Raw genomic sequence first — 24,212 nt, 5'->3', positions numbered from 1 at the left:
GCAATAGGCCTATTTTATTGCCGACAGAGGCAGGCAGTGAAGTTTCCTCGGAAGAAGGTGGGGGTGACTTGGAAGAGGGGAGTTTGGCAGACAGCCCAGGAGGAGATCAATCATCTGTATCATCCCTGGATTCTGAACAAGAATTAATGACACATCCACGCATGCATAGAGTGATGCATAGGAGACAACAACTGAAGGATTATTACAAGAGAAAATGAGGCCACCTGTGGTTGGGTGGGGCTGCTGTAATTAGTGCTACAGATAAAAGTGCAGCCTGGTGTGTTAGCCTCATGGCAGTTTATCTGATTCATTGTTTCATCAATATCGTTGTTTTTTGGCTGTTCAGGATTGTGTGTGTGGACTCTCTGGACTTTAGAATTGGACTCAATTTCCCAGTTATTGGGTGAGCAATTGGATTGCATTTCACCTGTGCCTTGTGTGTACCAGAAAATCCCTTTGACATTTAAAAAGGGAGCTGTTTCTGTTTTTCTGTTTATAAAAACTTTTGGGTTTTCCTTTTATCGTGTGGTGTGTGTCTTCCTGGACTAATTACCCTGTAATTACGGGCGGTTGAAACACGCCGGCAGAACAAGTAACTATTATAGCCTTTGTATGATTAAAATTATTCTTTGTAAACAGTATAATTGGTACATTTTTACTTTACTTTACATTATATGCACAATTTGTATGACTTTTGAGGGTATCCTGTAAAGTGAAAAAGTTGACGCGACAGACAAAAACCGTGGTCATTTTTGGTTCTAGAGGCCAAAGTTATTTGAAAACAAGTCACAGATTTAAGACCACGAAATTGCTGTTCTCCAGTGTAATGATTCAGTTGGAACTCCTTAATCAGGATGGGAATTCACTAAACCATCTCCAATTTGGAAAGTTCTGTTTGTGTAGAATACAGAATGGTGGTTCTCAAACTTTTTTTGGACCCCTTTAAATACCTTTTGTGGCATGGCCACAGACCGGGATGGGCTTCTACAGGTATGTTCAGGTACGCAGAACCAGTAGAAAAATTTAGGTCAGGTACTTACCGTATTTCCCCGATAGTAAGGCAGTGTCTTACTATCTTTTTACCCCCAAAAGCCCCACTGTGTCTTACATTGGGGGTATGTCTTATATTGTCCCGGGCACCGGGGCCGGCTCGTCTTCGGGCTTCGGCCCGGGTGAGGCCTCTTCTCCTCCGGGCGGGCGGCGTTAGGCGGCGTTGCGCGGCAGGCGCGGCTGCCCGTCGGGCCCGGCCCCCATCCCTCCTGCGCCGCGGCGGGGCCGGTCCGCGATGCGCGTCCTGGGGGCGCCCGGCTGGCCGACTCCGGAGGCTACGGCTCCTCCCGCTGCTGCCCAACACCGAGGATGCCCCGCGCCCAGCCCGGCTATGGCAGCAGGCAGGCAGGCAGCCCCAGGCGCATCGGGGAGAGCAAAGGCGGCGGCGGGAGTAGCGGATGCCTCCCTCGCTTTTAGTACCGTGTTTCCCCGAAAGTAAGACATATGTCTTACTTTCGGGGTATGGCTTATACTAGCCGACCCCCCTGAAAGCCCCCATATGTCTTACAATCGTGGGGGTCTTACTATCGGGGAAACACGGTAGAACCAGTAGAAAAGTTTTGAACTTTTTTTTTCTTTTTTTCCCTTCTGGGCTCTGGGTATGTTTTTCCTATCGCAGTAAATGAAGTTGAATGTGTATAATTTTAGAAGAGCTGTGCTTGCATGTGTGTACATACACGTACAGTATATATAGTAGATAATGTATATTTTTGTGTGCCTATGTGTAATATGTATATGCACAAATGACATATATACGTAGAATTAAATAGTACGTTTTTGATGTTCAGTAATAGTAAATAGATAGGGAAATTGTATCGCTTTGAGGCGAGGAGGAGCCAGGTACCCTAACCCTAACCCAAATCCTTGACGTGAGTGATGTGAAGTTGGCCACTTTTAAGCCAGTCACATGATCGTCAAACCACTTCCACCTAGTCACATTGCCAGCAAGCCACACCCACAAAATAAGCCACGCCCGCAGTTTGGTAGTAAATTTTTTTGCAGCGCTTCACCAGCCACAGGCCGCCAAGACTTAACTCAAGATTTAAATGTCAAGCTTGCACAGATGACATCACAGCCCTCCACGGACAACAGATGTACAACTATAGGAAAATGGGGGGTCACTCAGAAGACCAACAATGCCCAGGTTCGCCTGGTGCACCAGTTGCGGCCCTATCTGGACAGGGAGTCACTGCTCACAGTCACTCATGCCCTCATCACCTCGAGGTTCGATTACTGCAATGCTCTCTACATGGGGCTACCTTTGAAAAGTGTTTGGAAACTTCAGATCGTGCAGAATGCGGCCGCGAGAGCCATCGTGGGGCTTCCAAGATTCGCTCACGTTTCCTCAACACTCCGTGGCTTGCATTGGCTGCCAATCAATTTCCGGTCATTCAAAGTGTTGGTCATGACCTTTAAAGCCCTACATGGCATTGGACCAGATTACCTCTGGAACCGCCTGCTACCGCACGAATCCCAACGACCGATAAGGTCCCACAGAGTTGGCCTTCTCCAGGTCCCGTCGACTAAACAATGTCATTCGGCGGGCCCCAGGGGAAGAGCCTTCTCTGTGGCGGCCCCGGCCCTCTGGAACCAACTCCCCCCGGAGATTAGAACTGCCCCCACCCTCCCTGTCTTTTGTAAACTGCTCAAGACTCACTTATACCGCCAGGCATGGGGGAGTTGAGATATTCCTTCCCCCTAGGCCATAAGTTATGCATGGTATGTTTGGTTTTATAATAAGGGTTTTTAGCTGTTTTATTATTGGATTGTTACATGCTGTTTTTATTGTTGTTGTTAGCCGCCCCGAGTCTACGGAGAGGGGCGGCATACAAATCCAATAAATAAAATAAATAAATAAGGTGTTTCTTTAGTTAGTGTGGTGTAGTGATTAAAGCATTGGGGGCTCTGAAGATCCAGGTTGAACTGAATTGAGTAGGCGATTTGGGGCCATTCATTCCAGCCTTCCACCCTGTTGTTGTTGCTGTGTAAAGAAGGGGCAGAGAACCCCAACTTAAATTGAGTTGACCTTTGCTTCCGAAGGAAAGGTAGGCTATCCATCAAATCAATACATTTCAAACTGGATGGTGGGTGGACAATTTATCAGCTGCAGACAGACCTCTTTTTCCATTGACGAGCAGATCCACAGGTTTAACCAATTCCGTTTTTTTTAATTCAAGAATTGCCTTTAATACTAAAATGCCATTGAGTTTTGAAGCAGAGGAAAAAAGAAAAAAGTCACATCAAAAAGTGGGAAACAAAGTTTTGCATCAGATTTTTTTTTTAAAGAAATAAAAACTGAAGGGTGGAAAAAAATAAACCCAACATGGCATGTACACTGATCTTTTTTTTTTTTAACAGTTGTAATAATTTAATAAAGCCATTTTTTTTCTCTCTTTTTTTTAAAATCATTTTTCAATAAAATAGACAGCATGGTGATTTTTTTTTTCACCCACCCCGAGTTTTCCCTGTTTACAATGATTCAATCACTGTGAAAATGTACATAACATACATATCAGCATATACAACAAGGTTTTTTTTTTCTTTGTATTATCAGCAACAGACACCGCGGAGAAACCGAATGTAGACAAGTCCCGGTGAGATCCATCCTCCGTGAAGCCACAATTCTCAGTGACATTCAGGCCGTGTGTCCCTCATCCTTTTTTTTTTCCTGTAGGACTTCAGGCTTTTCGATTCTGCCACTTTTAAGACCTTAGATTGGATGAGCGGCAGGTCAATTCCGTTGCAGAAAAGCTCAAATTAGTGCCAGGTCATCTCTTTGTCATAAAGATTACAACATCCCAGCTTGAATCAACTGAACATCAGTTGATGCCAGAAATAAATCCATTTTTCACCAATGACATGGGGAGATATATACAGTGGTGCCTCTACTTAAGAACTTTTCTAGATAAGAACCAGGTATTCAAGATTTTTTTGCCTCTTCTTAAGAACCATTTTCTACTTAAGAACCTGAGCCTGGAAAAAATTTCCCAGGAAATTTGAGAGCAGCACAAAGGCCTGGCCAGTTTCCTGCCATTCCATCTGGCCATCTTGGGCTTTTCTGGGCTGCCAGAGGAGCCTTTCAGTGGCTCTTAAGGAGGTGTTGGCAGTCCAGAGTGAACAAAGCATTTTCCTTTCTCTGGGAATAAACTTCTGCCCAGAGAAAAGAAATGCTCCCTTTGCTCTGGGCAGCGACTGTCCTCCTCCTCTTCTTCTTCCTCCTCCTCCCACCCAAATTCCAAGCTTTTATTTCTTTCCTAGTGGGTTTGCACGCATTATTTGCTTTTACATTGATTCCTATGGGGAAAAGTGCTTCTACTTACAAACTTTTCCACTTAAGACCTGGTCACGGAACGAATTAAGTTCTTAAGTAGAGGTACCACTATATATATATATCTATCAGCTAGCCATACTCTTCTAGGCAGTGCAAGGCAAGCAGCCCAAGTTACTTTTATTTCTTTATCAGTTTTTTGTAAGTTTGTAAATATATAAATATATATATTGTCCTAAAAATTTAAGTTCCAGGTATATTTATAAATGAAGAGGCGATAGCCATCACGAGCTCTGGAACATATAAAAATTATTTAAAACTACTAAAATTACTTAGCGTTCGTTAGTCCTCTACTAAGTTCGTCAGAGTATTAAAATCCTTATCAAAGACATAGATGATCTTATATAATGCCACTCAATTTTCTCATTTCCTGCATCATAGGCCCACAAGGAAGGACGCAAGCAATGGGCAAACTGAGCAACAGTATATAAGATCATCTATGTCTTCAATGGGGATTTTAATACTTTGATGAAGTTAGTAGAGGACTAAAGAAAGCTAAGTAATTTTAGTAGTTTTAAATATATATATTTAAATACACCAGGGTGATTCGACACAAAAATATGTCACCCTTCCCTGGTGCAGAGCTGAAGGGATTGGATACTGTAGCCTAGAGGATAATTCTCTGCCTTACAAGGCAAAGGTTGCAGTTTCAAGTCCCAGTGGGTATGGCTAGCTGATGAGGCCAAAACAAGGCCGAAATAGATCTATCCTAGTCTCCCTTAATTTTCAAATTCAGCAAAAAAACATCTGACATATATATATATATATATATCTCCAACCATCCATCCCCAGGTTCCACCGCTAAAGCGAACACATAGGGTGAACAACTATCTAAACATTGCAAAAGGCAGCTGTGGAGGCACAATCATTCCTTATTCCTCCAGCAGCAAAATGGAATTTCTGCTTGGGAACAGTTCTCTTATTTCTTTCCTCCCCTTCTGGAGAGGTCATATTCAGCATATCCGCAGAAGAATGAATTCTTTACACCTTTTTTTTTAATTCTTATTTTTGTCTGGGGCGGGAAGGGAAGGGATCGGAGAAGCCACAACGCAGCACAATGTGTGAGATCCTCGAGCTTTTGCCCGCTGCACAATTTTAAAAAAGGAAAACAAAAAAGAAAGAGAGAAAAACACCAAGAAAAATCGAACAGGCTCATCTGGAACGACATAATTAAATGCGCAGGTTCCCATCGCATCCTGGGTCGTCTTTAACCAGATCTTCCTGTGCGAACAAATGTCACGCCACGACAACAGCCCAAAATGAAAGAGAAGAATCTAACTCGCCAAAGGGACCTTGACCATCGAAGGGAAGGAAAGATGAGAATTTCGTGTCATTTGAAGTGTCTTCCCCATCCTCCTTTCTACAAGGAATCTCTCTTAAATTCACTTGTGTTTTGCTACATTTGGAGCCACCGATTCAGAGAATAGGCATTGAATAAAATACGATGGTGTGTAGGAAGCTTTGCTTGAAATCAAACCCACATTATGCCCAATGGAAAAATGCAGAGTGGATTTAACAGGTGAGCAAAGAAACTCTAAGAGTTAGAAACAAGAGGAGGAGGAAGAGCAGGTAGGGGCACTGCGTTTTATGATGATTTCCAAGAATGAAATTATGGAGCTATAATGCTAAAAAGATATCCATTTGTTTTCATAAAGGCAACCGCCAAAGGCTCGGATATAAATGCTGGTGTCACAAGCCAATATGCTCCTTCAAAACATAACGGACGCCTAGACTCGCTCCCTTTACAGGTACTTCGATCTATACCGGTGCTCTCCTCTCCCTTGCTGTGAAAAAGCCCTCGGCATTGGGAACAGGATTCAATCTACCAATAAAGTAGAATATTTGTAGCTCAGGGATGAAATGAGAGGTCCTCATTTCTCTCTGAGCTTGGTTGATTTCTTGCAGACGTTTCATTAGCCAAACTAGGTAACATCATCAATGTTAGAAGGGATGACATAACACTGGGGAACAATTTGCAACTCCATTTCTGTTGAGTTTGATTTTTGAGCTTTTTTATAGTTAATTAGGCATGCTGGTTTCAAAACTGTAGTTAGGTTTTCTTCTACCACGTCAAGTTTTTTTTCTACACCTTATATATATATATTTGTTTTCGTAGATTTTCACGGGTACAGGTATGACGGTCTTGGCATATTCAGGTTTCTTCCCGTGTAGGATTTGGAAATTTCTGGCGACGTTTCGACGAGGTCCCAGTCGTCATCTTCAGGCTGGTGCTTCTGTCCTTGTTCTAGGGCGAACACAGCGAGACCTGAGCTGCCTTCCTTCTATAAATACCACACCCAGCCACCAGTATTTATAGAAGGAAGGTAGCTCACGTCTCGCTGTGTTTGCCCTAGAACAAGGACAGAAGCACCAGCCTGAAGATGACGACTGGGACCTCATCGAAACGTCGCCAGAAATTTCCAAATCCTACACGGGAAGAAACCCGAATATGCCAAGACCGTCATACATATATATATATATAGTTAATTAGGCAACATTATTATTATTATTTATTGCATTTATATGCATTTATAATTAGGCAACATAAGCATCAAATTGCATTTTTACATAGCCATCTTGCTAACTTCCTGGAAAATCTCGGTGCAGTCAGTGATGAACAGGGTGAGCGATTCCACCAAGATTTGAAGGTCATGGAGGGACGGTATCAAGGGAGATGGGATGTTTATATGATGGCTGACTATTGTTGGAGCATCAGGCTAGAATGTCCACAGATTAAATACTCCAGAAAAAGCTATAAGCAAAAATCTTTTACCTTATGTATAATTACCATTCGATGAAAAAAACCACAACTATTTGTATGAACACAATTTAGTTTGCCGTAACTATTACAGCCTTTGCATGAATAAAATTATTCTTTGTAAACAGTATATTTGGTAAGTTTTTAACTTTCCTTTATATGCACAATTTGTATGTCTTTTGAGGGTATCCTGCAGCTTTAAAACTTGACGTGATAGAAAAAAACTGTGGTTATTTTTGGATCCAGAGGCCAAAGGTTAGTTGAAAACAAGTCACAAATTTAAGTGAACAAAATTTCTGTTCCCCAGTGTAATTAATTGTGCATATTGCATTCTGGATTGTTTTTAACCAGATCTTCCCAGGCAAAGAAATGTTACCCAACGATAACAACCCAAAATGAAAGAGAAGAATCTAACTTACCAAAAGGACCTTCCCTAATCACTGGTGCATCAAAGGGAATGAAAGATGAGGTTTTTCTTTCAAAACCATTGGTTGTTTTCTAGTTTGAATAATGAAACATAGAAACATAGAAGACTGACGGCAGAAAAAGACCTCATGGTCCATCTAGTCTGCCCTTATACTATTTCCTGTATTTTATCTTACAATGGATATATGTTTATCCCAGGCATGTTTAAATTCAGTTACTGTGGATTTACCAACCACGTCTGCTGGAAGTTTGTTCCAAGGATCTACTACTCTTTTAGTGAAATAATATTTTCTCACGTTGCCTTTGATCTTTCCCCCAACTAACTTCAGATTGTGTCCCCTTGTTCTTGTGTTCACTTTCCTATTAAAAACACTTCCCTCCTGAACCTTATTTAACCCTTTAACATATTTAAATGTTTCTATCATGTCCCCCCTTTTCCTTCTGTCCTCCAGACTATACAGATAGAGTTCATGAAGTCTTTCCTGATACGTTTTATGCTTAAGACCTTCCACCATTCTTGTAGCCTGTCTTTGGACAATATCTTTTTGTAGAACTGAACACAGTATTCCAAATGTGGTCTCACCAGCGCTCTATATAACGGGATCACAATCTCCCTTTTCCTGCTTGTTATACCTCTAGCTATGCAGCCAAGCATCCTACTTGCTTTTCCTACTGCCCGAGTAATGAAACGTTAGTTGTTTTCTTGCAAATGTTTCATCACTCAGACTTGGTAACATCAGTTCTTTTCTGATGTTACCAAGTTTGGATAATGAAATATCTGCACGATAACAACCAAGCTCAGGGAGCACAATGGACCCTTCAAGATTCAATCCAATTCATAGACCGAACAAATATTATCGTGAGCAACAAGATGGATAAAAATTGTCTGAAACGTGGTTTGCTTAAATGGGGCCACACTGTGTTTAACCACAATACTTGGCTTTGCTTCACTTGCCAAGCCAAAAGCCCAACATGACCTAGAAAGCCAACCAGTGAAAACCCAACCCAGATCAAGGCTGTATTTTGCATTGCGAGATCCTGGATTCAAGTTCCGACATTTCCAGGGAGAAATATTCCTAAAAACGTGGAGAGAAGGTTTTCTGCAGGGGGACGAGGAGAGCAAGGAACGCCTCTTTCATAACAAACACTGTGGAAATGACACCAATTATTCATTTGATGATTACATCATTGTGGTGTCTATCAGACACCTATACCTAGAAAGTCACACCTAATCAATATAGGAAACGCTGAAAACATAAAGCAATAGTCTTGACTTTTTGAAAGCCGTCACCTAACTTTTTGCATATGTTTTAGCCTCATGCTGTGAACAAAAAAACGGAAAAAGAAACTACATTGGAATCTGCATAAAAATATCTTGCTTCCTTACTGCAGCGAGAGTGTGAACCCAGTCATCCAAAATCACCCACTTGTTCACAGATAAGGACATCGAAACGTCTCTCTCCTTTCTCTCATTTCCTAGAATAAGCTGGCATTGTTACAGGCAGCTGTTCCAATCAGCTTTAAGCATGGAAGTGGGCTTGCAAAGCATTGAATCAGGGCCAGGCGCTTTGACTGACAGCCTCTTCAAAAGGAGAACAAATACAGCACTTTGAAGAGGTGAAATCAGAAAGCAGGAAGTTTCTGGAAAGTTTGCATACCAATTTTCTGTAACAATTCCGGACTCAATTATTTCCATCCTTCTCTAGCCATCCGTCCAAAACTTCCACACTTGGTACAACTTGCTAGATCTGAAAACTCAACCAAACTGAAGGACGCTTATTAGATGGAGAACATACATTGGAACTGGGTTTTCATTGCTTCCACTAACAGTCTGCCATTTTTTTCATATATATTTTTTACACAAAACGTACAGAGTGTTAGAAAAACAGTGACCAAAATCTCATCATGACTTCTCACAAACAGCTACGATGTCACTAGAGCTTTAAACTGAAGTCTCATTTTTTCATTCAGCCTTGACGAGAAGATAGGATACCAAAACAAAACTGCTAATTGTCCAAAAAATCTAGAAGATGGGAAAGCATGAAGTTCATACAGTGGTACCTCTACTTATGAACTTAATTCATTCTGTGACCAGATTTTTAAGTAGAACGGTTTGTAAGAAGAAGCAATTTTTCCCATAGGAATCAATGTAAAAGCAAATAATGTGTGCGATTGGGGAAAGCACAGGGAGGGTGGAGGCCTCCCAGGAGATTCCTAGAGAGGCCCCACGGAGGCTTCTCTCTGCCTTTTCCGGCCCTGTTTCCTCCCAGGAGATTCCTAGAGAGGCCCCATGGAGGCTTCTCTCTGCCTTTTCTGGCCGTTTCCTCCCAGGAGATTCCTAGAGAGGCCCCACGGAGGCTTCTCTCTGCCTTTTCCTGCCCTGTTTCCTCCCAGGAGATTCCTAGAGAGGCCCCACGGAGGCTTCTCCCTGCCTTTTCTGGCTGTTTCCTCCCAGGAGATTCCTAGAGAGGCCCCACGGAGGCTTCTCCCCGCCTTTCTGGCCCTGTTTCCTCCTGGGAGATTCCTAGTGAGGCCCCACGGAGGCTTCTCCCTGCCTTTTCCGGTTACAGTTTCAAAGGCTCGGGCTTGTAAGTGGAAAATAGTTCTTGAGAAGAGGCAAAAAAAATCTTGAACATCCAGTTCTTATCTAGAAAAGTTCGTAAGTAGAGGCATTCTTAGATAGAGGTACCACTGTATTTAGCTATCCAGATAAATCAGAACTCAAGGTGTGATATGATTGAGGCATGCAATATCACCATTAGTTATGACCTCCCCGGTTTATAATGAGCTAAATGCCCAGCGTCTCTGTTTATTACACATGCTGTGGCTTCCGGACATGGTAGTTGAGACCTAGTTTGGTTTTGTATTGAAGGCACCAGAGTAGAAACCAGGAGACCGAGAGTTGTAGTCCTGGATTAGGATGTGTTAATTAGACCCATTACTTCTCTCAGTCCAATCCAATTGACACAATTTTGCAATGTGGACAATAGGAGGAAGAAGGAGAATTAGGTATGTCCACCACCTTGAGTTATTTATAAGAATAATAAAGGTGGAATTTTTTAAAAAAAATCCAAAAAAATATTCCAAAGGTTACAAGTTGTTCTGCCACTTCAAAAGACCCCCCTGTACTTCCTCTATCTCTACAATATTTACAGGTGAGATGTGGAATAATAATCTCTTCTGGACTCTTAATTTTGGGTTAAACTTTTGCCCTGTTCTACTTTCTTCTTTCAGGCATTTTTTTTCTTTTGATGTTTTATGATGTCACTTCTTTCAAATGTATCCAGGATTAACATTTCTTTTTGCTTCTGCAGCTACCTACAAACAATTAAAGGGTGTGTATGCGATTCTTATCAATGATTTCTTTGCAAATTGCAAATAACCAGACAAACCAAATTTCCTAACAGCATGAGAAGCGCAAAGCAAAGCAAAACAACCAGCTCTATTTTTCAATTCTATCTTTTCCCCCTTTTTTCTTTTCTTCTGAAGAAAAGAAATCACTCCAAGCTTATTTATAAATAAGCTCCAAGCTTATTTTGGTACAAGGACCAAAAGAAAAAAAGGAGGGGAAAAGAGGAGAAAAAGGGTGTGATTTTTGTGTAGCTTTTTTAAAAAAAATTTAACTTTCCTTTCAAAAAATAAATAAAGCTAGGCAAAGACCATAAGAGTTGTTCCACAAGACACCTTCTCCCCCCCTTTTTTTGATTGACAGAGCAAATATTTGAAAGAACCTAATATATCTTTCCATCGCACTGATCTTCAGTCTTTCTTAAGCAAGCTGGGACCAGAAAAACATGAATATGGGGATGACAAAAATGTCAAATCAATTCTATCCAGGGATGAAATAAAGCAGGTTCTAGAGAACCAGTACTGGAAATTTTGAGTTGTTCACAGAACCGGCACATACCATCTCTGGATGGGCCCAAAGTGGGGTCGGAATGGTGATTTTGCAGTATTCTTCCCCTGCCATGCTAACTAAGACACACCCACAAAACCAGTAGGGAAAAATTTTGAAATTCACCCCTTGTTCTATCACTGTGCCTCCTACTGTATTATTTATTTATTTGTTTATTTTATTAATCAAATTTGTATGCCGCCCCTTTCCGCAGACTCGGGGCGGCTAACAACAGTAATAAAACAATATAAACAAATCTGATATTTAAGTTAATTTTAAAAAGAAACCCCAATTTAAGAGACCAATCATACATACAGACATACCATGCATAATTTTTTTTTATAAGTCTAGGGGAAGGGAATATCTCAATTCCCCCATGCCTGATGACAGAGGTGGGTTTTAAGGAGCTTACGAAAGGCAAGGAGGGTGTGGGCAACTCTGATATCTGGGGGGAGTTGGTTCCAGAGGGCTGGGGCCGCCACAAAGAAGGCTCTTCCCCTGGGTCCCGCCAAACGGCATTGTTTAGTCGACGGGACCCGGAGAAGGCCAACTCTGTGGGACCTAACTGGTCACTGGGATTCATGTGGCAGAAGGCGGTCCCGGAGGTATTCTGGTCCCTAATCCCTGTTTAAATTTGCACCTCTCTCTTTTTATTATTTTTTTAAGTAAAATGTTTCTTAACACAGTTGAAAAGAAATTTTCATTTTGTCTTTCAGGAGAGGAGAAATTCCACATACATTATATGTGCAAATTTAAGGACACGCTAAAGATTTTGCTGATCTCTTTGTACAACTTCATTCTTTCCAGCTTGTGTTCTAAAATTCATCATTAGCAGGATTTTTTTTTCTTTAAAGAACATCACAGTCTTATTTCAGAGCAGGTATGGGTTGAAATAAACCAACTTGTTCTTTTGGGGTGCCTATCCTATTCCTAAATCCAGGTATGAAATGTAATTAATGCTGAAATTGCAAAGGCCACACCCGTGCACACAAACACACAAACACATTCATTTTTGGTACCCCCTTTAACAAGGAGATCGTCCTGGAAATTGTTCTCCCTTTCCAATGGCTATTTTGTTCCCTAAATCTTCAGCCTGATGCAGGATGAATGGATTGTCTGATACGATGACAACACACACAATTGAAATGGGCTGGGCATTTTAGCGGTTGCCTGATGCTTGCCTGATGCTTGCCACCAGCTGACAACCACCTGCCCTGATTTATGTCTTCAGAAATTACTAATCTGTAGTTGTCTACTTTTAATTAGGGCAGACACAAGGGGTCTCCAACCTTGGCAACTTTAAGACTTGTGGACTTCAACTCCCAGAATTCCTCAGCCAGCTTTGCTGGGAGTTGTAGTCCACACATCTGCTGTTCTGTTCAAAAAAACTCAATAATCTTCTGTTCCGGGTCTATTTGACCCGGACTGAAAATTGTTCATTTTAGGTACTTAGATTTGGTATTTTTGAAAGCTTTTTTTCACTTGGAAACTAGTTTGAACATTTCTGCACACAATGAAAGGAAAATTGAACGGAAAAAATGGATGCTTATTGGTTTATTTTGCTCATAAAAGGGCCCCCATGCTTATACTCAAATAGGCTTATACTCAAAAAAATTTAAAGTGAAAATGGTTGCAAGCAGCCGGGGGGGGGGGGGGCTTATTTCTGATTTTAAAAACCCAATAAGCATCATATTTTTCAGTTCAATTTTCATATCATTGTGTGCAGAAATGTTAAGACTACCTTCCAGTGAAAAAGGTTTTCAAATTGACCAAACATAAGCACCTCAAATGAAGGATTTTCAGTCTGGGTCAGGGTGACCCGGGAACAGAATTTTAGGGACTTTTTTTTCAGCAAGAAAGAAGCCCCCCACCCCCAAAAAACATTCTGATAGAGAGAACCCCTGAAATGATGCAAAGTCACGAAATTTCAAGTTTCAGATATGCAGGGAAAATTTTTTACAGGGTCTCAAACTTTGATTTCAGGTTTCATAGACCCGAACAGAACACCAGGGTTAAGGTTGCCAAAGTTGGAGATCCCAGCACAAAAGGATGGTGGAAAAGCTTCCTTTTGTACCAGAAAGATCAGAAAATTCTGAAATAATGGTAAGCCAGAGAGACGTGTTTTTGAAACCAAAGGGAACTTTTCATGAGTAATTACAAAAATGCTTCTTGAGAAACTAATTTAGACCACTCAACTGCCTCCACCGTGGACATTCTGAAGAAAGGAGCGACCAACTGAACTGGGCCCATATGAGTAGAACTGGGGAAAGTTGGTGGGGGAGCAGTAATGTACAAACACCTACAAAAACCACAACAGTCTTGTCCATGTAGCCAACCTGGACCTACTACCCTTCCTAGCTGGTTAGAAAGCCAGTAGTACAATTAGCTCCAGGCAGAGATGGGAATCTGGTTTATGTTTTTACTACCAGTTCTCATTTTAGCTTGATGAAAAGGACTTTGATATCCCCATTTCTTTCAAAGGCAAGGAGAATTTTGGAGAACTTCCATGGGTGAAGTGTGATATCCTTCTACGGGTTTAATTGCAAAGGGGCAGAGGATGAGCGCCAAGGTCCACCGACCACATTCCATCACCACCTCATTGCAAACAGTCCTTGAGTTACGACCATAATTGAGCTCCGGATTTCGGCTGCTAAGTGACAGAGTTGCTAAGTGAGTTTTGCCTCATTTTACAGCCAAAATTAGTAACATGGTTGTTGTTGGTTGAACCTGGCTCCCCCATTGACTTTTATTGTCATGAAAGGGAACCCAGGGACACCGCAACCATCCTAAAAATGAACCTGTTGCCAAGCATCCAAATTTTGATCACGCGATCATGGGAATGCTTCAACGGTCATGTGGAAAATGATTGCAAATCTCCTTTTTTAGTGCTATTGTAATGAATAGAATGGAATGGAATAAAGAATAGAATGGAATAAAGAATGGAATGGAATAAAGAATGGAATGGAATGGAATAGAATTTCTCCTTAGTTCTGGGTTGCTTCTTTCTTTGTGTAGAGTAAAGTAGAGTAGAGTAGAATAGAATAGAGTAGAGTAATGGAATGGAATTTCTCCTTAGTTCTCGGTTGCTTCTTTCTTTGGGTAGAGTAGAGTAGAGTAGAGTAATGGAATGGAATTTCTCCTTAGTTCTAGGTTGCTTTTTTCTTTGGGTAGAGTAAAGTAGAGTAAAGTAGAGTAGAGTAGAGTAATGGAATGGAATTTCTCCTTAGTTCTAGGTTGCTTCTTTCTTTGGGTAGAGTAAAGTAGAGGAGAGGAGAGTAGAGTAGAGTAATGGAATGGAATTTCTCCTTAGTTCTAGATTGCTTCTTTCTTTGGGTAGAGTAAAGTAGAGGAGAGGAGAGGTGAGTAAAGTAGAGTAGAGTAGAGTAATGGAATGGAATTTCTCCTTAGTTCTAGGTTGCGTCTTTCTTTGGGTAGAGTAAAGTGGAGTAGAGGAGAGGAGAGTAGAGGAGAGTAGAGGAGAGTAAAGTAGAGTAGAGTAATGGAATGGAATTTCTCCTTAGTTCTAGGTTGCGTCTTTCTTTGGGTAGAGTAAAGTAGAGTAAAGTAGAGTAGAGGAGAGTAATGGAATGGAATTTCTCCTTAGTTCTAGGTTGCTTCTTTCTTTGGGTAGAGTAGAGTAGAGTAATGGAATGGAATTTCTCCTTAGTTCTAGGTTGCTTCTTTCTTTGGGTAGAGTAGAGTAGAGTAGAGTAGAGTAGAGTAGAGTAGAATAGAGTAGAGGAATGGAATGGAACAGAATTCTTTGTTGGCCAAGTGTGATTAGACACACAAGGAATTTGCCTTTGGTTTTGAATTTTTTGAATTGAAAAATTTCAATTTCGAACAGTCCCTAAATGAACACTTTGTAAGTCAAGGACTAGCTGTCAGGTATCTCCCAGTTCAAATTGTCTTCCATTTCACAGGAAGCTGGCTAAGATAAATCCTCTTTCTCTCTCTCCTTGGTCTCTTCAAATAGGAAGTATGGTCGCACAGGGGGACTTCAGGGTGATGGAAGGAGGTGCAATGGGGAAAAAAAATAACAGCACTAACCATAACATCCTCTACCATCTTCACAAGAAAGCTGGGATCGAAACGCCACCGAGGGAAATTCCCAAGCACCCTGAGAGTTAAGGTAGAAAAACAGAAGCGTCCTTTGGCAAGGAAAGAACACTTCTGTGAAACTCAAGGCAGATTTTAGCCCAGCAAGAAAGAAATACAGTGATCTGGGCCACTGGGCTTACCCATGCTACATAGAAACAAGACAATATACGTAGCTAGTGCGTTACTCATAATAGGATAATCATGGAATGCTGACCGTATGTATGGTATACATAACAGGGGTCCCCAACTCCCAGGCCACTGGTACCAGTCTGCAGTCTATTAGGAACCAGGCTACACCACTGGAAGTAGGCGGTAGACAAGCAAATAAATCGAAGCCATTTCCAGCCCACCCCAGTCCATGGAAACATTGTCTGCTACGAAACCAGTAGCGGGTCCAAAGAGGTTGGGGACTGCCAATATATTAGGCCTCAACTTATTAAGTTATAAGTTCAGTTCATTGCTCTGGGATTTTGATAAGCCAAAACAGTTTAATATAATGGTATGAGGGTCGCCCAGAAGGTAATGCACCAAAATAGATTTCTCAGTAATGGTACAAATGCAAAACTTTAGATATACAGTGGTACCTCATCATACGAACTTAATTGGTTCCAGGAGGAGGTTCGTAAGGTGAAAAGTTCGTAAGCTGAAACTATGTTTCCCATAGGAATCAATGTAAAAGCAAATAATGAGTGCAAATCCTTCAGGAAAATCCCAAACTTTAGAAGGGAGGTGAACAGAGGGCCGGGAGGAGCAGCTAAAGGGGGCGGGTGGAAGAAGCAAGGCTAGGCTAAAGGGTGAGTGGGAAGGAAGAAAGGCAAGGGGGGCGCCCCTCCCTTTTCTTTCTTAAAAAGACACTGTTTCAGTGCCTTTGCAAGCACGTTGTTCTCTGCAAAATCTTTCCTCCTCCAAGCCGCCCCTCCCTTTTCTTTCTTCAAAAGACATCCTTTCAGTGCCTTTGCAAGCACGTTGTTCTCTGCAAAATCTTTCCTCCTCCAAGCCGCCCCTCCCTTTCTTCAAAAAAGGGGGAAAAAAGAAACCCCTTCATCCCAGCAACAGCTGCTTAGGTTCGTAAGGTGAAAATAGTTTGGAAGAAGAGGCAAAAAAATATTAAACACCAGGTTCATATCTTGAAAAGTTCGTTAGAAGAGGTGTTCGTAAGATGAGGTACCACTGTATATTATTTGAATTGTCAGGAGTGCGTATGTAAATTTTGCATTTCTTCAGACAGATAGCGTAGCTGCAGCAGTGTTTCGAAATGGCGTCTGTAAGTGATGTACATTACAAGCAGTGTGTCGTCATTGAATTTCTCACTGGGGAGAAAGAAACTGTTGGGAACATTCACAAACGTTTGTGTACAGTTTATGGAGAATCTGCAGTAGACAGAAGTACGATTAGTCGCTGGGCACAGAGGGTGAGGCCATTAGAGGTGATTCGCACAGGGCAGAAATAGCTTCATGACCACACAACAAGGAGTGGAACTGACAGGGCATAGATACCCTTGTGTCTCGCTGGAGGAAGGCCATAAAACGGGACAGAGATTGTGTGGGAAAATGGGGTGTGTAGAAGAAACATCCTTCTTTCTTGTGTGTAAGTTTCATTGTGTTCAATAAATAATTGTTGAAGGAAAAAAAATGTGGTGCATTACTTTCTGGATGACCCTCGTAAGCTCAACCCCTGGAAATCAAAGTTTGGAAAAATTAACATCACCTCCTTCCTTGAGGTTGTAAGAAAAGAAAAAGATGGAAATCGACCTCGTAAAAATTTCAGCAGTTTTTCATCTTTGCAAACGAGATAGAGAAACAAAAGAAGTGAGTGGAGAGGAATGTAAAAAGAATGTATGTAAAAGAATGTAGAAAAAAATCACCTGGCAAAATGACCAGAAACGGACAGGGCTGAATTTTGCAGATTCCTCAAGTCTCAAGATTGTTGTTCATAGAACACAACCACAAGCACAATTACAACAACGGGAAAAAGAAAGAACTTGAACCGCCTTTTGTTTTTCACCCGCCTCCCCACCCACCCAACACTGGACGCACAGGAAGTTTGCAATATCAAATACAATAATAGTACAGAGAAGCATGTGGCGGCAGAAAGCTCTCCGGATCGAGGGGGTGATTCATAGCAAAAGAGCACCATCGTAGACATATGAATTTCACTCTGGATACAGGGCAGATCAGAAGCTCCATAGGATTGGGTGTAGACTACAAACGGTGTGGGAATAAACCACACTGAACCCTAACGAAGGGCGCGGGGGGAGGCACTTTGCCCACATCAAGCATCACCAAGTTCCTAGCGCATAGCGGGCCCCACCTAAATCAAGGGCATCACGTTACAGGTCGCCTATGACGGAATCGGAGGGCTTTTTTTCCACCACCACCACCCAAAAGAAAATCACGGGAGACTCAACAGTCTCTTGACAAGGTTGCTTGATCTGGAAAAACCAACAGGGAGGGGGAAAAAAATACTTCGCAGATAATACTTCCGTCAACCAAAGGGCCCTACGTCACTTACCCCGCTAGAGAAGAAAGAGGGGAAAAGGAAAATAAAACGGTGTCCATTTTGAGTCACTAGCCCCCTGATGAACCACATGAGATTGTCACATTAACGATCGCTTCATTATTTTGTTTTTTTTTTATAAACAATACATTGAAGGAAAGCTTCTAAATACAGCAACTCTGCCTGGTGAACTGTCAGTAAGCGCTTAAAAACGGGTGAGACGTGTTTGGTGACGGCGTTTTGTTTCCCTCTCCATCCGCAGGGACCGCGTTTAGAGTACAATATCCTTTAGCCTCTTCACGCCAGGCGAGTCTTTCTCCCTACATTCTTGTAGAAGCGGGTTAATTTCATGCACCATGTTTTCACTGTCTGCTCCCCTCGGCTCCGCTTCCATAGGCCTGGAGGGACCATTGGTCACAAACGGCTCCAAGTCGCGACCGGGCGGGCAGTGAAATATGCTGTAGGACGCTGACGGCGGTTTGCCAGATGAGGGGCTTTTCAAATGGACGGGCGAGGTGATGGCACTGATAGCTTCGCAACCGTTCCCAGCCTCCCGGACGGCCCCGTTCACCTTTGGGCTACAGATGGGTGGATCCAATGTCCTTTTCGCTTTCACATTGACCGGGCCCCGTTCCTCGGGAACAGGGTCACTCCTGTCTTTGCCAAATGTTGCAAAAGTTCTCTTGGCAGTAGAGTCTTCGTAAAGCTCCGTATCCACAGTGGAAGCTCCTATAGAGAGGGACATGACGTTCCTTCCGTGTTCGGGAGATTTGCCTCGGGCAGGGGCAGGATTCCGGGGCATCCAGCAACGGTCAGAATGGCCAAGGATCCGGCACTCTTCTCGACAGTGGAATCCTTCACTCTGATCTACGGTCGGGAGACAAAAGGAGAGAAGAATGTTATTCAAGGGTATGCGTGACATAGGGGTTTTGTTTCATGTGTGTTCACTTCAAGTAGTAGGTTTCTGGCAGCATGGTTAATTGCGTGCATCTCTGTGGCTCTGGCACACAAGCACGGGTTAAAGTGCAATTTTACTTTGAGAAGGTAGAGGTGGGCTTCCATGGAGCCTCTGGGGGGATGGGGGAGGGCATTTTTACCCTCCCCCAGCTCCAGAGAAGGCTGACTCTGTAGTTTCCCCACCTAACCCCCAAAGCTTTACCTTTAGACTATCTACTATTGGCCTCTCCCGATTCCCAAGAGGTCAGTAAGGGGCGTGCATAAGTGCACCAGTGTGCCTTCCGTCCCCTGTCCTAATGTTTCTTTTTCACTAGTATCATGTGTATAAATATTATTATATCTCTGTATACCGCCAACACCTACTTGACAAAACAAACAAAAATAAATAATATGTTGCTGTTGTGGTTAGCTCTGGCCCAGCTCCTGCCCCAAGGACTGTGGATGTCGGGGAGACATCCACATGCTGCAGGCCTGTTTTGCCCCCGGTGGAATCTGCTGATGAAGGCTCCTCTGACCAAGAAGACATGAGTGACAGGGAGGAGGAGAGTGTGGCAGACAGCTCAGAAGGAGATCAATTCTCTAGCTCCTCCTTGGATTCAGAACAAGAGTTAATGATAGAGCCACGCATGCGGAGAGCGATGCATAGGCAGCAACAACTGAGATTATTATCAAAGAAAATGAGGCCACCTGTGGTTGGGTGGGGCTGTGGTCATTAGTGAGGCTGCTATAAATAGCAGCCTGTGGGTTTGGCCATTGTGGAGGATTATCTGATCGTTGTGTTTCGTGACTTCTTTACTGACTTTGACCTTTTGTGTGCTGATTTTTCCCCGCTTTGAAACTAAACCAGAGCAAAGTGTGTTTCACTTTGTGAAAGAAGAAGGACTGTGAATTGCCTCACAGCTGCAGGCTAAGTATCACAGAACTGATAAGGGACTTGTACAAATTACCAGTTTGTTTGGAGACCAGTGCTCTTTGCTATACCAAAAGAGGGCTTACTTTAAGTGACTTTTCATTATAAAGAACATTGTTTTGAATTTTCAAACGTGTGTGTGTCTGAAATTTGTACCTGTGAATTTTTGGGAGGAGTGTACCAGAGAGCCCGACAGAACAGTTGCCGACTGAATTATATTCTCTTGGTGTCCCTTGCCTTCTCATATGATATCTTTAACTAAACTTATAACCATCATCCTTTAAGTATTGGTATACACTTTAAAAGTAATCTTTACCCTATCCTCATACTGTATTATAGTTTTGTCATCCAGGTTGAGATCAGACCTGCGTTTATGTTCAAGACTTTGGTTTCTGGCGTTGGACTACCTGGAAAGGAAGATACAGAAGCATCGAGTTCCCTAGGTGTTCTGTCGAGCTCTCTGATAGAATCCTCCCACAAATGCACAGAGACAATTTCAGACACACACACGTTTGAAAATTCAAAACAATGTTCTTTATAATGAAAATTCACTTAAACCAAGCCCTCTTTTGGTATAGCAAAGAGCACTCGTCTCCAAACAAACTGGTAATTTGTACAAGTCCCTTATCAGTTCTGTGATACTTAGCTTGCAGCTGTGAGGCAATTCACAGTCCTTCTTTTTTCACAAAGTGAAACACACTTTGCCCTGGCTTAGTTTCACAATGGGGAAAAATCAGCACACAAAAAGTCAGTAAAGCAGTCACGAAACACGATCAGATAATCCTCCACAATGGCCAAACCCACAGGCTGCTATTTATAGCAGCCTCACTAATGACCACAGCCCCACCCAACCACAGGTGGCCTCATTTTCTTTGATAATAATCTCTCAGTTGTTGCTGCCTATGCATCGCTCTCCGCATGCGTGGCTGTATCATTAACTCTTGTTCTGAATCCAAGGAGGAGCTGGATAATTGATCTCATTCTGAGCTGTCTGCCACACTCTCCTCCTCCCTGTCACTCATGTCTTCTTGGTCAGAGGAGCCTTCATCATCAGATTCCACCGGGGCAAAACAGGCCTGCAGCATGTGGATGTCTCCCCCACATCCACAGTCCTTGGGGCAGGAGCTGGGCCAGAGCTAACCACAACACTAGGAAATAATTCTCAATATTCATTCATGAATATTCATTCGAGTCTCATTTTTAAACTTTCCTCGGGGAGCAGTGCGCGAAACTGCATGGCCTAGGAAGCAGAGGAGTTGCCATTGGCTCACATACACACATACACACCCTGTATAAAATGCCTCCTGTTTCTTGTAACAAGCTGTAGGCATTTGTGAAATGACATTTTAAAGGGTTGTGGGTTTGTATTTTTGTTTAATCCCGGCGGCTCCCTCTTCTCTCCCCCTCCCACTTCCCGCCTTCTTATAACAAGTCGGAGTTCAACTTTCAACAGACTGCGGTGTCACTTGGCATTTCTACCGTTGTTGCTGGGCCTGTCAGTAAAAAATAAAATAAAAGAGAAAAGCTAGAGGGAGAAACAACTTACAATGTGAAATAAATTAGGCTTGTGTTTGTGAAGTCAGCATTTCTCCCATTCAACACCACCACCCCCGCCTTCCTGATGCCAGCGCTAATGGATGCAGGGAAGTTTAAACCCTGCCCGATGTGAGATATCCGGTTATAAACTCCACAATTAAGTTTACGGATTCTCATGCCTCCACCTTCATCCGATGTTTGAATTAATTGCTTTTTGAATTACAGTGGAACCCCGACATAAGAGCTGCTCTACTTAAGAGCAACTCGAGATAAGAGCTGGGAGGGGAGAGATATTTTTGTTCTACTTACAAGCCCAAATTCGAGATACAAGCGCCAAGGAGCTGTCTCCTGAAGCCAAACGCTAACTTCCGCATTCGGCTTCAGGAGACAGCTGCGAAGCGGCGCACGTGTTTTAAAAGGTTGCAGCCGGCCTGGGGGGCTCGGGGGGGTGCTTGCAGCTTTCTTTCTTGCTCTTTTTCTTTCTCTCTTTTACCTTCCCTTCCTCTATTTCTTCTTTTCTTTCTCCTTCCCACCTTCTTCCCTCCCTCCCTCCCTTCACTCATTCCTCTCTTACTCTCCCCTTTCATAAGTTTCCTTGCTTCCTTCCTCTGTTCCTGTCCCTTCCCCCTTTCTTTCTTTCTTTCTTTCTTTCTTTCTTTCTTTCTTTCTTGCTTGCTTGCTTGCTTGCTTGCTTGCTTGCTTGCTTGCTTGCTTGCTCTTTTTCTTTCTCTCTTTTACCTTCCCTTCCTCTATTTCTTCTTTTCTTTCTCCTTCCCACCTTCTTCCCTCCCTCCCTCCCTCCCTTCACTCATTCCTCTCTTACTCTCCCCTTTCATAAGTTTCCTTGCTTCCTTCCTCTGTTCCTGTCCCTTCCCTCTTTCCTTCCTTCCTTCCCACCCTCCGTCCATTCATTCACCCATTCCTCTCTTGATCGCTTAAAGCCGGTCCCTGGTGCAAAAAGGGTTGGGGACCTCTGTCCTACAGGATTGGGTGGCAGAGAAGTTGAACATATGTAAATTTAAAAGTTTAAGAAAGTTTACAAGTTAAGTGAAAGAAACTTCATTATTCATTTATATGTACATGTACATTTCTTCATTAAAAACATGTCTTTCTGCATAATTTAGACTAACTTTGTGAGTTTTTTGAGGGCTGGAACCAATTAAAATTATTTACATTAATTCCTATGGGGAAAAGTCGTTCGAGATAAGAGCTGCTCGACTTAAGAGCCCAGGTCCGGAACGAATTAAACTCGTATCTCGAGGTACCACTGTACTATGGATTCATTGGAAGATATCTGGTTTGCTATGCAGGCAGCCTTCAACGTACCAGCCCAAACTTTTTTCTGTTAGGAATTGTTAGTTAGTTAGTTAGTTAGTTAGTTAGTTAGTTAGTTAGTTAGTTAGTTAGTTAGTTACTGTTGTTGTTGTTGTTGTTGTTATTATTATTATTATTATTATTATTATTAGATTTGTATGCCGCCCCTCTCTGCAGACTAGTTAGTTAGTAAGTAGTAGTAGTAGTAGTAGTAGTAGTAGTAGTTATTATTATTATTTATTATTATTATTATTTATTTTTTTAGATTTGTATGCCGCCCCTCTCCGCAGACTAGTTAGTTAGTTAGTTAGTTAGTTAGTTAGTTAGTTAGTTACTTACTTACTTACTTACTTACTTACTTACTTACTTTTTGGATTTGTATGCCACCCCTCTCTGAAGACTCGGGGCAACTCACAACATATATAAAAACATAGTAGTACATCTGTTCCAATTAATATAATTTAAAAACCCAAAAAAGTCCTAAATAATTTAAAACGTTCATTATCATTCATTCCATAAAACAAACTAAAGAACACTTGTTGGTCAAGGGGGAGATCTAATGACCACAGGTCTGGCAATGAGTCTTTAAACTTTTTTGGAAGGCAAGGAAGGTGGGGGCAGTGCGAATCTCTGGGGGAAGCTGATTCCAGAGGGCTGGGGCCTCCACAGAGAAGGCTCTTCCTTTAGGTCCCGCCAGCTGACATTGCCTGGCTGATGGGATCCTGAAGAGACCAACTCTGTGGGACCTCACTGGACACTGGGATTCATGCAGAAGGCGGTCTCGGAGGTAGTCTAGTCCTATGCCATGTAGGGCTTTATAGGTCATGTTAAAAAACATTACCATAAAAACGGTAAGTATTTAATGTTAAACATTGGAACAGCAGCAAGAATCATCTATGCCAGTGGTTCTCCACTTTTCTAACACCGCGACTCCTTAAAAAAGTTCCTCATGTTGTGGTGACCCCCAACCATAAGTTTAGCGCCAGTTCTCCCAATTCTCCTTGAAGACAGCTGGTCATTTGCATCCGTTTAGAGAGTCATTGAGGCCACTTGCATCCTCAGGAAACAAAAATCCAATTGCCTTTGGGACAACCACGACCTGGACTGAGAAACTCTACAGACTTTTAGCTAGGCAATTTTGGATAAACGCCCTTGGAATGATGTGGGGAGTAGGACTGGATTTCCAGAGGAAGAAACTGCAGACTACAGGAACCAGGAGCACCATTGAGGTGACTCTGAGGACATAGACAAACCTCCAAGTGCTTCAACAACCTTCTAAAAGGATGACCAGCTGTCTGCAAGGAATATCAATCCTTCCATTCTCCGACCACCCAGTCAATGCTGGAGAAGCTTCTATGACAGTGACAGCGAACCTATATCACGGGTGCCACAGGTGGCACGTGGAGCCACATCCGCTGGCACACAAGCCATGGCCCTAGTT

The 24,212-nt window shown here is 42.5% G+C and overlaps 2 protein-coding genes across 2 annotated transcripts in view; both read right to left on the bottom strand.

Annotated features, from left to right (window-relative positions):
- The window catches only part of TRMT12 (tRNA methyltransferase 12 homolog), a 533,403-nt gene that overhangs the window by 60,649 nt on the left and 448,542 nt on the right, over nt 1-24,212 (bottom strand). The window lies entirely within an intron of this gene.
- The window catches only part of PCDH19 (protocadherin 19), a 188,464-nt gene continuing 182,436 nt past the window's right edge, over nt 18,185-24,212 (bottom strand). The window contains exon 5 of the mRNA XM_070760146.1: nt 18,185-18,921. Coding sequence (XP_070616247.1) covers nt 18,326-18,921 — 596 coding nt within the window. The 3' untranslated portion in view covers nt 18,185-18,325. The remainder of the gene's footprint in view (nt 18,922-24,212) is intronic.

This window comes from Erythrolamprus reginae, chromosome 8 (assembly GCF_031021105.1).
Source record: "Erythrolamprus reginae isolate rEryReg1 chromosome 8, rEryReg1.hap1, whole genome shotgun sequence".
NCBI classification, from domain to species: Eukaryota; Metazoa; Chordata; class Lepidosauria; order Squamata; family Dipsadidae; genus Erythrolamprus; species Erythrolamprus reginae.
This window is presented reverse-complemented; position numbering and strand designations above follow the sequence as displayed.